General features: G+C 42.1%; 1 protein-coding gene across 3 annotated transcripts in view; it reads right to left on the reverse strand.

Moving 5' to 3' along the window:
• Window positions 1–14,288, reverse strand: part of cadm4 (cell adhesion molecule 4) — a 794,942-nt gene that overhangs the window by 483,884 nt on the left and 296,770 nt on the right. Inside the window, exon 1 of one of the 3 annotated variants that reach the window (XM_051920761.1) lies at window positions 2,921–2,982. The exons of the other annotated variants lie outside the window; for them this stretch is intronic. Coding sequence (XP_051776721.1) covers window positions 2,921–2,963 — 43 coding nt within the window. The 5' untranslated portion in view covers window positions 2,964–2,982. Of the gene's footprint in view, window positions 1–2,920; window positions 2,983–14,288 lie in introns of those variants that run through there. 3 annotated transcript variants of the gene reach the window in all.

The following is a 14,288-nucleotide window of genomic DNA, read 5'->3' on the forward strand; positions in this document are numbered from 1 at the left end:
CGAGGGCCCTCAGTCATGAGGAATGCTCTCTGCAACATCTGGACATAGCCAGCGGCCGTTTGACACCCCTGCACTTCCTGAAGCTCCATTGTTCCACTGAAGGAAAAAGCACCCCAGACCATTATGGCGCCCCCCTCCACTGTGGTGCGTAGAAAACATCTCAGGTGGGATCTGCTTGTCATGCCAGTAACGTTGGAAACCATCAGGACCATCAAGGTTAAATTTTTTCTCATCAGAGAATAAAACTTTCTTCCACCTTTGAATGTCCCATGTTTGGTGCTCTCTTGCAAAGTCCAAACGAGCAGTTCTGTGGCATTCAAGGAGACGAGGTCTTTGAAGACGTTTTTTGTTTTTGAAGCCCTTCAGTCTCAGATGCCGTCTGATGGTTATGGGGCTGCAGTCAGCACCAGTAATGGCCTTAATTTGGGTCGAGGATCGTCCAGTGTCTTGACGGACAGCCAATTGAATCCTCCGGCTCAGTGCTGGTGAAATTTTTTTGGGTCTTCCACTTGACTTTTTTGTTCCATAACCCTCAGGATCATTTAAGAAATTCCAAATGACTGTCTTACTGCGTCCCACCTCAGCAGCGATGGCGCGCTGTGAGAGACCATTATGCAGTTCAACAACCCGACCACGTTCAAAAAGGGAGAGTTTTTTTGCCTTTGCCATCAGAACGTGTGACTACCTGACAGCAAATGACAATGAATCCACATCTTTGCACAGATTTGGCCTTTAAAAGGCATGTGGTCCTAAAATTTTGATCAGCTGTAAAACAGCCTGTTTCAATTTAATCGTTATTTTCAATTAATTGAATGCTCAAAAACTGTTTTGTCTCACTCCCATTTCTTCTTGTTGCATGTTGAAGTTCTACTTGGAACCTTGTTAAGATCCAACCATGCAAAATATGATTTTTTGCCATTTTTCAAGTGGTCTTAAACATCTGATCAGGACTGGCAACAGCCAGGGTTCCCATGTGCAAGCACAGATAAGCCCCTGGCCATTATATAGTGAGAGAAGGACCCACTCTGTGTATAACAAAACACAATAGGAGGCCTGAGCAGTTTATGGTGAGAAGCTCAATCTCTTTGTACTTTTGGCAGACAGGACCCTTATTTTGTAGGGTCAAACCTGTGGTCAGCAATAGCGAGACTTGTACCTGACTGCATGCACTTAAGATATGCTGTAGGTGCTTTACAGCACAAATAAAGGCTGTGAGAAGTGATCCCATCTTTGCAGAGTCAGGGGTCCAACCAGATGCTCGGCTATATCATGCAACCTATTCTGTTCACCGCGAGAATAAGGAAGGTTACACTGATTATAGCAAAAAGTAGGGAACCTGCCTGGAGGGCAATTTCAAATAGCTGGACGTCACCACGCATGGCAAAAATGAAATGTTTTAACTCTGCTGTTAAAGTACAGGCCCTGTCCTATGTACTTTACAATAAGAGCCTCCTCCTATAACTTCCTGCCGTGGGGGTAGGTAGGTATGGACTTTGCCTGGTATATTATAAGAAGCAGGGGGCCATAATGTGCACTGAGTGAAGGCGCCCCATTGTGTGCACAGGCTCTGTGGATGATGATGGCTGATCATAACCCACTTGGCACAGGAGATGAATGCTGTTGTTTCAAGCTGCTCCTCTGCCATCTCGCCTGCCATTTGTCAAAGTGGGTGACAGCAACAGTTTAGCCTAAGCCATCAGATCACACAAACAACACATGAATGGATCAGTACCAGCTTGATCCAAGCTGTTTGAGCTGACAAAGGAGTCAGTCAACGAGCTGGAAGGAGGCTGCCGCACAAACAGAAGCTGGCGCGTGCATGCGGGTGTGTGTGCATAGGGCTTTGTTAAACTCAACATCGAACTATAATCAGTGAAATCCATAAGCCACCAGCAAACCAAACAGTACATTTTAAATCAAAGTTGATGTCCAGTGTAATTGAATGCAAACAGAAACAGCAGCAACAGGGGGGAAAGCAAGCCATGGGTAATTGGGAGCCTAAGAGACAGCCATTGTCTGCAACACTCTGTCGCTCAGATAACATTCCACTCAGGAGTGCACATTAAAAATGCCAAACACCTCCACACAGAAACACAACAGGAAGGAAGTAGGTGAACACGGGCTCTTAGGTGGATACAGCTGAAACCTAATTAAGACTTGACTAACTAAAAAGAAGAATCAATGACTCAGCCTCACCACTGGCATCGTATCACCACGCATGGCAGAGGACAACCCAGACAGCCAGCCTAGCACCACAAACCGGGCAGCTAACCAGGCTAGAAGAGGCAGCAGACCACTGGGATCACTGAGGAAGCTGCCCATTACTGCTAAAGGATTACCAGGGCACAGGTGCATATATGTCACACCCAAGTGGTCAGCTCTTTTAAAATGTATTTATGTAGCAGATGCTTTTAATCCAAACGCTACTTAGAAATCACAAGTGCCAATGTCTAATTATGTTCTAAATTTTAACAATCAAAGTACTGCCAGATTAAATGATTTGTTTATGTCCTGAGTGTCAGTAGTAGCAACTGCTGTAAGTGATTTACAATCCATCATCTCAGCCCACAGGCCACAATACATCACCAAATAATTCAAGAAGACTCATGTGAGATGTTATCCCCACTGTCAGGGTGACCTAAGTGACCAGACTGGCTAAGCAGACAGCCGGACTGCTCACTTTACAAAGAAGCATTAACAAAGACCCCTCAGACACCCCGTCTTCACCAACTGAACTAATCCAAGAGCAAACCTGTGACCCACACACACTGACCGTTGTCTTTCTGGAATGGAAACAAACATGGAAAAACTAAAAAAAATAAATGAAGAGGCATACGCTGTGTTCAAAGCAAAGCCCATAAGCAGAATCCCACACGTCATTCTGGCCCCAGAGACACACTCACACACTGACGGTACTCACAGGCGGCACAGGTGAAGAGAAGAAGAAGGCACCTCAGCAACATGACTGAAAGCAAGGCGGCCAGGAGCGAGGGAAACGAGTGCAGACTACAAATAACCAGGCCCCACCCAAAAATGGAAACGTGTGTGTGTGTGTGTGTGTGTGTGCGTGTGTGTATGTGTGTGAGACTGTGAGGAATCTTAGGCATTGTTGGGAAATTGTCTCCATCACTCTGAATACAAAGAGTTTATTGACGACACTTTTCTGCCCGGAAGGCATAAGGTCTCTAAAGCAGCAAGAGAACGCAGTGTGCAGCACAAGGCTGTAGGGCAGTGCCAGGAGAGGACAGAGAGGGGCTGAAGATCCCACCCTCGATCGAACCATAGAGCACTTTGTGCCAGTGCATGCTGGTGATATGGATACCTCGAGTCAACACACATAATGGAGGAACATGTGAGGTGAAAGGAAAGAAAAAGCCCAGAACTATTATTATACAAATAGAGTAATGGTCTATTTAAATGGAGCAGCTATGATACTTAGACTCCCCCCAAAGGTCACCCACTCTGCACATGATTTTGACCCTAATGACAGAACAACGGTCTTGATGGCTGCTGATATGTTAACACTACTTTGCCATTCGACAATGAAGAATTTACTTAACTGTGTGTTTTTGGGAAGGACTTCCTGAGACCCCCTTGACTGTCTCACCTAACGCTGCCACTACTCCTCCTGGTCAACAGCATTTTGTTAAAAAGCCAGGCAAGCAAATATCTCCAGTTCTAGTGGCTTAAGACTGCAGACCCAGAAGCAGGAGCACTTTCTCTGCTACACATGTCATTTATTACAAATAAATTCCATTTCACTGAGCTATTCCAAAGGGCCAAGTGATGCTAAAAACTGGTATGTCCACCAAGAGAAAATCACTTTACGTGCAGCCATCACTGGCGTAGTGTGCCAAAATACAGCATCTAGCATTATAACAAATGCAAAGGTTATGACGAAATTCAATACAAGTTACATAAGGCAGTCAAGCCATACCGGAGGTTACACAACACCATGTCAGGTCTGATAAAGGACCAGAACTATAAATCACAATGGGCTGTGGTTATTCCCTTCTGGGTCTCAGTTCACCTGACAGGTGGCTAAAAAAGATGGGACACAGAGAGGCTGAGGGGGTGTCTGAGAATTCCAGAAATAGCGATTCAAATGCCAAGTTGTCTGCAATCATATTTCACCTCTGAGAAAATGGCTGCTTTGACAGACAGACAGACAGACAGACAGACAGACAGACAGACAGACAGACAGACAGACAGACAGATAGATAGATAGATAGATAGATAGATAGATAGATAGATAGATAGATAGATAGATAGATAGATAGGGGGAAAATTATCAGGAGCTCAATAAATAATAAGCAATGCAACCCCCTTAAACACACAAGAATTAGAAAAAAGAGGAAAATCTCTGATTTGGCCAAAATTAAGAGAGCACACACATTGAGGCATTATAAAGGTGTATAGCTGATGGTATAAAGGAACCCCAGTAGCATTTCATGACACACTTCTGATGATTAATTTGTTGGCTAATGCTGTGTTCATGTGCTATCAGAGTTCTCAGAGCTCTGACCTGTGACTTTTCTTCTATCTACTTTAGTGCACTCTCATGAATTTCCAGTTAGACTTCTCAGAAAAACACAAGGTTATTGTTGATTTGTTACTTGGTCTGAAAAAAAGCAATAAAGGATAAATTATATTTTATCACTTCGGTCCTAATGCTGGATGGATGCGGCACATTAGTGGTAGATCAAAATACTTGTCTGGAAAAGCACTATATAAATCTATCTATTATATAGTGCCTTATCTATCTATCTATCTATCTATCTATCTATCTATCTATCTATCTATCTATCTATCTATCTATCTATCTATCTATCTATCTATCTATCTATCTATCTATCTATCTATCTATCTAGAAAAGTTCTATTTAAATCTATCTATTATATAGTTCCCTATCTATCTATCTATCTATCTATCTATCTATCTATCTATCTATCTATCTATCTATCTATCTATCTATCTATCTATCTATCTATCTATCTATCTATCTATCTATCTATCTATCTACAGTGCATCTGGAAAGTATTCCCAGCGCATCACTTTTTCCACATTTTGTTATGTTACAGCCTTATTCCAAAATGGATTAAATTCATTTTTTTCCTCAGAATTCTACACACAACACCCCATAATGACAACGTGAAAAAAGTTTACTTGAGATTTTTGCAAATTTATTAAAAATAAAAAAATTGAGAAAGCACATGTACATAAGTATTCACAGCCTTTGCCATGAAGCTCAAAATTGAGCTCAGGTGCATCCTGTTGCGCCTGATCATCCTTGAGATGTTTCTGCAGCTTAATTGGAGTCCACCTGTGGTAAATTCTGTTGGTTGGACATGATTTGGAAAGACACACACCTGTCTATATAAGGTCCCACAGTTGACAGTTCATGTCAGAGCACAAACCAAGCATGAAGTCAAAGGAATTGTCTGTAGACTTCCGAGACAGGATTGTCTCGAGGCACAAATCTGGGGAAGGTTACAGAAAAATTTCTGCTGCTTTGAAAGTCCCAATGAACACAGTGGCCACCATCATCCGTAAGTGGAAGAAGTTCGAAACCACCAGGACTCTTCCTAGAGCAGGCCGGCCATCTAAAGTGAGCGATCGGGGGAGAAGGGCCTTAGTCAGGGAGGTGACCAAGAACCCGATGGTCACTCTGTCAGAGCTCTAGACGTCCTCTGTGGAAAGAGGAGAACCTTCCAGAAAGACAACCATCTCTGCAGCAATCCACCAATCAGGCCTGTATGGTAGAGTGGCCAGATGGAAGCCACTCCTTAGTAAAAGGCACATGGCAGCCCACCTGGAGTTTGCCAAAAGGCACCTGAAGGACTCTCAGACCATGAGAAAGAAAATTCTCTGGTCTGATGAGACAAACATTGAACTCTTTGGTGTGAATGCCAGGCATCACGTTTGGAGGAAACCAGGCACCGCTCATCACCAGGCCAATACCATCCCTACAGTGAAACATGGTGGTGGATGTTTTTCAGCGGCAGGGACTGGGAGACTAGTCAGGATAAAGGGAAAGACGACTGCAGCAATGTACAGAGACATCCTAGATGAAAACCTGCTCCAGAGCGCTCTTGACCTCAGACTGGGGCGACGGTTCATCTTTCAGCAGGACAACGACCCTAAGCACACAGCCAAGATATCAAAGGAGTGGCTTCAGGACAACTCTGTGAATGTCCTTGAGTGGCCCAGCCAGAGCCCAGACTTGAATTCGATTGAACATCTCTGGAGAGATCTTAAAATGGCTGTGCACCGACACTTCCCATCCAACCTGATGGAGCTTGAGAGGTGCTGCAAAGAGGAATGGGCGACACTGGCCAAGGATATGTGTGCCAAGCTTGTGGCATCATATTCAAAAAGACTTGAGGCTGTAATTGCTGCCAAAGGTGCATCGACAAAGTATTGAGCAAAGGCTGTGAATACTTATGTACATGGGATTTCTAAGTTTTTTTATTTTTAATAAATTTGTACAAACCTCAAGTAAACTTTTTTCACGTTGACATTATGGGTTGTTGTGTGCAGAATTCTGAGGAAAAAAATGAATTTAATCTGTTTTGGAATAAGGCTGTAACATAACAAAAGGTGGAAAAAGTGATGCGATGTGAATACTTTCCAGATGCACTCTATCTATCTATCTATCTATCTATCTATCTATCTATCTATCTATCTATCTATCTATCTATCTATCTATCTATCTATCTATCTATCTATCTATCTATCTATCTATCTATCTATCTATCTATCTATCTATCTATCTATCTATCTATCTATCTATCTATCTATCTAGAAAAGTGCTATATAAATCTATCTATCCATCAATTGTGAGGGATTAACCAGTGTCCTAGTCGGGATGAACCCTGCTCCCTTGTCTATCCAGGGGAACATTATTAAGGAAGGTCAGCAAGGCAGTTGCAGTATTCCTCTTCTATGCCAGGACATGGACATGGAAGTACACTGCAGCAGCAAATACACCAGGGACTGATGTCCCAGCAGTCGTGGAGAGATACTTTAGTTGGGCCTGTGTGGTTGAAAGGACAGGGCAGTGAGTGACTGTCTGCTATGAGCAGAACATCCCCCTGTACGCTGCCTGGCGAGCTCCAATATGGATGCCCTCTGGGCAGTATGGAAGATGGGGCTGCCCTGTTGGGTTCTCAGGAGGACCACCAGGGGGAGCTGTTGGATACTGACTGCACAAGAACCACTGTGGAAGGTCTTCCTGGAGGAGACAGATTAAGCAATAGAAGTACTCCTGGGTCAGGTGTTAAAAAAAATGGTCTCCACTTGGCCCGGGGAGTCAGAGTTGGGAGAGAAGTCAGGCAAAGCTCAGCTGAAAGGAGTGGAAGAGTTAAAGAAAGGATAGGAAAGGAAAGGAAAGGAAATAATTCTTGGTTATTTCTGGAAGGAGGACAGGTTATTAAAGAAGCCTGGTAATAAGGTAGAAGGTATATAAGAATCTCACTAACCAAATGAAAGGAAGACAGCCTACTAAATAAAAAAGAGTCTCCTCTGCCCTTTCATATCTGACTCCTCTGTGTTATTACTGTAGACCAGTTCAGCTTGTCATAGATGTGGCCCACCATGTACTTGTACCGGTGCCCACCTCGACATCTACTCCCTGAATACTGACCGGCCACTGCAGAGGCTCTTTGGTGCACTGGATGTCAGTAAGCAGTTCCTCATTTTGCTGATGTTGAGTTGACAATTCTCAGAGTTCTACACATAGATTCTACCCTTTGTCTCATGCTTCTTGTCAATATGGCCCATTAGTGCAGAATCGTCTTGAGAACTTCTGCAAGTGACATGACCTGGTGTTATATTTATAGTCAGAGGTGTAAAGGGTGAAGATTAACTGAGACAGGACTGGTCCGTGTGGAGCTCCAGGGTTGCTCACATCTTCATCACAAACACAGCCTTATCAGTCCAACAGGACGCCATGACCATCTGAATAACGCACACTTAATGCCCTTGCAGAACTTCAGGCTTAATGTTATTTATTTCTGGCTTTCATTTCTAAATACTTTAAAAAAATAAGAAATTTAAAAAAATTACAATCCTGGAAACTTTCATTGTTCTAAAATGAATTAAATTAAATATAAATGCTTGAGCGATGCTATTTCAGTATGCAGTGTTTGTGTACAATGAACTCATTTGTTATTCTTTATAAAAGGGAGACAAGCAACACCAATGGGCCTCCGGGGATTTATGAAATACAGTATAGGCACCTGTTAAACAAAAAAAAAACTAAATAAATAAATAAAACAAAACAAAAAGGATCCCTCAGAAAGTGAAGTTAAGGGACAAAGAGAATGGAAAAATATGAGCCTTCGGACTGCAGTGTCTTTCATAACAGTAAGAAAACTAAAAAAGCTACCAATTCAAATACGCCTTTATTTTATGTATTCCTGGAGCTGCACTTGTCTCCAGACCGTAGGAACAAATTATATTTGCTGAACAAAAACGCAAAAGGTCATAAAAATGATAGGCAATGAACTAATGTACTTCATTTCCAAGCAATTGGATACGCCTGTTACTCTGTGTTTGATTTATTATATGAACCCGTGTGGTGTTGACAAAATATCTAAAGCATATCAGTCTTTAGCTGGGCTTCCCTTTGCTTTGTCAGCAATCTAAATGGCATCGGCATCGCTGCAGCTGGGCAGATGAGGGTCAGTACAGGTATGGCGCACACACTGGCAGCATAGCACGGGTAGCAGTGAGCTCCGTTCATCTCTTACCTATTTAATATGGCTGTCACACTTAATGTCTGCACTATGCCTCATTCCATCTCTGTATTCTCTTTACTCCCATCCACTCTAGCGTTTTCTTTATGCTGCTCACACCTACTCTGTGGTTCACATTTACTCTCTCACTTAAATGACTTTTTTATTCACATTAACTCTTATACCCACACACCTTCTGAATTACTCGATGTCCTTCATAAGAACACAAGACATTTTGCAAATGGAGAAATAGCCACCCACTCCATCAAGCTCATCGGGTGAGGTTATAGTTAAAGGCTTACAAAATATCATTCACTTAATGCACACAGCAGCCAGGGGGTTTGTTTCTGCTCTGTGTCTTGATAGGTGGCTCCAGATTCATTCAAACCTTTACTCTGAGGGTTTTTATTGCTTTCCTCTTGAATCTCCTACACTAAATTTCCATCCGAATGCTTCAATAAATGAAACTGCGTGGAATAATAGTTGAGAAAAACAGTAATACAGTAATAGCTTCCGGGTCATGAGGGTGCAGCCGCCCTGGATAAAAAGAGGACCACGGGAAAGGGACAAAGTGGTTCTGACCTGTTGGGAACCGTGACCACCGCCAGGGGGCGCCTTAAGCCTCATGGGACCTGGGGAACTGTCACTTCCGCCACACCAGGCAAGATGGCGGATGAAACTGCCAGGGACGCCCGAAGTGCTTCCAGGGCAAAGGGCAGCACTTCCGCCACACCAGGAAGTGCTGCAGGAAGATCGTAATCAGCCACCTGTAGCACATCCAGGCGGGAATAAAAGGAGCCATCTCCTAACAGTCGGGGAGCTAGAGTCGGGAGCGGGAGCAGGACGAAGCTCACAGGAGGAGATTGGCGGCTAAAAGACTGAGAAAGAAGGTTTATTGGGGAGATTTACTTGCTGTGGGCATTGTGTGGTGTTCGAGACTTTATTCTTGTGATTAATAAATGTGTGACTTTTGATAAAGATGTGGTTTCTGACTGGTGGTGTCTCACACTATCTATCTATCATATAGTGCTCTTCAGATCTATCTATCTATCTATCTATCTATCTATCTATCTATCTATCTATCTATCTATCTATCTATCTATCTATCTATCTATCTATCTATCTATCTATCTATCTATCTATCTATCTATCTATCTATCTATCTAAAATGCTAAGGTCTCTCCATCTATTATATGATTCCTCAGGAACTTCTGTTGCTAGAACCTTGAACTTAGTCTTGATCAAAAGCTTATGACCTGATACATTCTGGAAATTCAAAAAAATTTGTGGTAGCGGCCACCTCGATAAACTGACCTGTATTTCTGAGTGTATTATGGTGATGTGATCAGCAAATGAAGTGAAATGACAGAAAGACAAAGAAGACCAGTGACATCTGTTGAGCATGAAGCAAATCGCAGAGGCTGATGACGTGACGAAGACCACCATGACAGGAAGAAGATGAAGAAGAATTAAGGAACCATCTGCAGAGCATCAAATTTGGGATACAGAATAGAAGAATGACAAAGATGGTGAAATGCATGCAAAAGTCAATTGCGTGTTCAGAATGCATAACGAAGTGTGAGTTCTCATGTGTATAAACAACTATTGGAGGGTTTACTGCTCTTTAAATTTAGCCTTTTGTTTTGTCACATAACCCACTTTCCAACACAAAAGGCTTCTTATTTGATCATCCTAAAATAACAGCTTTGATAAAACACATCCTGATTTGGACTTTACTATATTTATTAATCATCAAACATCAAACTTTATTAAATGTACATAAAGGACAGCAAAGTGACCTGTGTTTGTGCGTAAAGGTCAAAGTGATCAAAAAACAAAGTGCTAATCCCCATAATGACAGGAAAAAGAACAACAGTAGTGACATCTGCTAAGCATCAAGCAAATCACGAAGAAGAAAAAAAAGAAATAATAAGACAGCGAAACACTGAAGCACAAGGCCAAAAACAACGGCTCTTAGGCATGCAAGACCAAGTCCGTGGTACAGAATGCAAGAATGACAACAAAAGAGAAATGTCTGCTGATAAATTAAGAGATCATCAAACACTGTAAGTAACGATTTAGAAAACTTAAGAAATATCAACAGCTCCTTATATTTAACTTGGGTTTTACTTGCCTTTTGTTTTAGGACTGCGGGTCCACGTGTTTTTCTAGGTGTGTGAGTAAAAGGCAGTCAATCATTTCACTTTACATGCCCAATCACGATTAGTCATTACTACTTCTGATTCATACACGAGCTTATTTTCTTTATAATGACTCACACTGATTTGGTTGCTCAAATGAACTCTCCTGCTATGGACACCAGCTTTCACAAGAATGCCCTTTGAGCGTATTACTCATAACTCTTAAATTTACTTACAATCATTTTTGTTGACTTATCTCTTTTTTTTAGCAGCTAGAAGAGAAACATTTGAAAATCTAATAAGCTCAAAATGCTTCAAATTTAGAACCATATGAAAGAAACAAAGACACTTGGTTTAGAACATTAGATATTGTCATGCAACCCTGAGGGTCATCTTCCAGGTTTGCCTAAAATAAGTAATACCACCCTGGGATGAGCGGGGATGCCGCCATTAACCGTCTTGTCTCCTTCCACCCTCACAGCCTCAAGGGCACTGAGATGAAAGAAGCCCCGCCCCTATAAAAGAAGACCACTCCCACAAGATGGCGTCTCATTCTGATGTTGACCCGAGTCAGTAAACGTCCGTTTGAAAGGACTTATTTATTGATAAAAAGTGCAAATTGATGTGCTTGACTTTCAATCTTTCTTATTTTGCTTTTGTTGAAATTAAACTGGGTATTTTTTGCACAGTTGGCACCCCAAGCAGCCTGTTTATGTCCTACATCATCATTGCACCCCACTATAATAAAATTGTGAAAACAATCAGAACATGGCTTTACAAAATGCTGTCTTTGAAAAGGCCTTTGCAGTCAGGGCTCTAGCACTATTCAACACATACTAGCTAAACATATCGATGAGTCCTTGAACCTCTCTGTGGTCCATCGAGGACGGGTTAAGAACACCTGCTACATTGAATTGTTTCGGTGGTGAATCTCTGAGTGGACCATTTCAGCTGTAGGTGTATATTGTTTCTATAATATCCAGTGGATCCAGCGTAGTACTCACAATGGCACCTACAGGATGTGACTGTGCCTCAGTATTCTGTAGGTAACACACAAACACATTAACAAAAACACTACAATAAAACACGGCCAACATTTCACCTCTCACCAAGATTCCCACTCACGACGGCTCTCATAGTTACAATTTTTCTCAAGCTTCTCTCATACCAGCTTTTTTTTAACTATTTCACTCCCTTCCACAGACAGAACAAAAACCCACTCGTCGATCCATCAGTTCTGTTTCAGATTCTAGTATTGGCTTCAGGGACTCGGGGGTTCATTCCAGGTACCTGTCCTGGAATGGTCATCAGCCCACAATAGGACACGGTGACATAATACACGGCCATCCTGTTTTCACAGCCATTATTTGAAAATGCTACTTGTGCCCCTGCATCCTGAGTTGAGATTATGTATCCTTGATAATGAATGGAAAACTTTCTCTCATACTCAGTGGTTTAAGTGGGCCAGTACTCACCGATATTTTCATATTTTGCTGTTTGCTGTAGCAGATGAGTTTTTCCGCACTTCTACTGAGTATGGTCACTTTTACTTTCATGACTTCATCACACATGTTAACTGTCACCTAAAGTCAGGATATAGCTGTCCCTATAGCTAAGATCTGTCCATCTCCTCATCTCTTACCACTTATCTGCAGTTATTCACACTGACTTTCTCCAGCCTGACTGTCATGTTTGTGTCCTGTAAGTCCATTACTCAAACAGACTCCAGTGAATTGCATTTCGTTTTGTTTTCCACTGTCACTTGTATACCAAACATTTATTCTGCATTTGCACTCTTTCAGCTCCTGCCTCTCAGCTAAGCAATCAATCCTTAAATCACATTTTCTGGGCACTGAGTCTGAGAAACATTAACTAATTTCTGGCAAACATTCTTCAGTTCCCAGTTATCTGTCAGTTTTATTAGTTTTGAGCATGTGCTGTATAAAATTCACATGTTACGTTTTGCTTTTCCATAATGTATGTGAATTATTTTTATCATTATTATGATGACTTTGCATATGTTGCCATTTTCAATGTGTGTATCATGGTTGGCACCATTTTGTACGCACAAGTGCTTTGGCACTGCCAGATATTCCATGACAATGGCACCCTTATGTATGAAGAAGCTGCTCTTTGGGTATTTAAGATTGCATTGTGGCTGACGTGGAGTTCCTAGTTTTGGAATTTAAACTATAAAAAACAAACTTTTGTGAAATTAGTTAGTCTTTAGTTTCGTTCATTCCAAAACTTTAATTTATTCCTTGGACTTGTTTTTATCTATTATCAGAATTTGCTCTTTCTCTCTAAAGTATTGCATTATGTTTTTCACTTCTAAGGTACAAGGGGGCTCTGCCCCCTGCTCGCTTCACTCGCCTACCCCCGGCGTTGGGTATCCTGAAATACATTAGTCGACCCAAGCAGCACATTATTTCTAACTTCACTTCGCAGTAGTGCCACTCACAATATGACGGTGACGCCTGTGCCTTCACTCCGCAGTAGTGCCACTCACAATATGGCGCTGACGCCTGCGCCTTCCGTACTTTATGGACCCGTGGGGCCTCCGTAGCCTCTTCCGTTTGAATCTGGGCTGCAGCGCAGAGTCCTCTTTTTTGTGTGGCTGTCGGTAGTTGTTAGCCATGGGCGCGTTGTTGCTTCATTTCTCATTCACGTCAGTTGAGCTCTTTCGTTTTTGGGCCGTGACTCCTTCATGCGCGGTGGATACAACATCGCGTGCGGTTTATGACATGCGCGCTGTACGCGCCTGCGCAGTACGTCTCATGGTCCCATCGCCGTGTACCTGTGTCCATGCCATCCGGTTTACCATTCTCGGTTAGTAATATGGATTACCTTTCTAAAATGGAGAATCCACCCCTAATGTACAGAATTAAAAATACATAAAAAATGTATTAAAGGACTTATGGAGATAATGAGGCTGGTTCACGGGATCACGGGAGCAAAGGAAACAGAAGCCAATAGCAGCAGCCGTGGCAAAAGACTGCAATTCTGGTAGCCAGTTATTCATTTTTAGAATATGACAGAGTGGACATGTGAGATGACACCGTGTTATGATATGATTTTGTTGCTACTCTTTTATTCAATTTTATTCATTAATGGGTATGGTTTTATACTCGATTTGGGGGTGTTCTAAGTCAAGGATTCTGTTTCTCTCATTTTTTGTTTAAGTTTAGGAGTTTTTAAATGTTTTGGACAATATTTTAAATTCTCACAATTGCTGACATTTGTGGTACCTGTGCCTAGGTCCTCCAGGGGTGTGGCCTCAGAGGTCATGATGACCTGTTGGCAAATGGCGAGATGGGTTAAAAGTTCTGTAGTTTGCCACTACCTTATCCAATCTGCAGATTCCAAATAACGTTTTGACAATTTAAATTTTTTTTTTTTGCTATTATCC

The sequence above is a fragment of the Erpetoichthys calabaricus genome, chromosome 17, assembly GCF_900747795.2.
Source record: "Erpetoichthys calabaricus chromosome 17, fErpCal1.3, whole genome shotgun sequence".
Classification (NCBI taxonomy): Eukaryota; Metazoa; Chordata; class Cladistia; order Polypteriformes; family Polypteridae; genus Erpetoichthys; species Erpetoichthys calabaricus.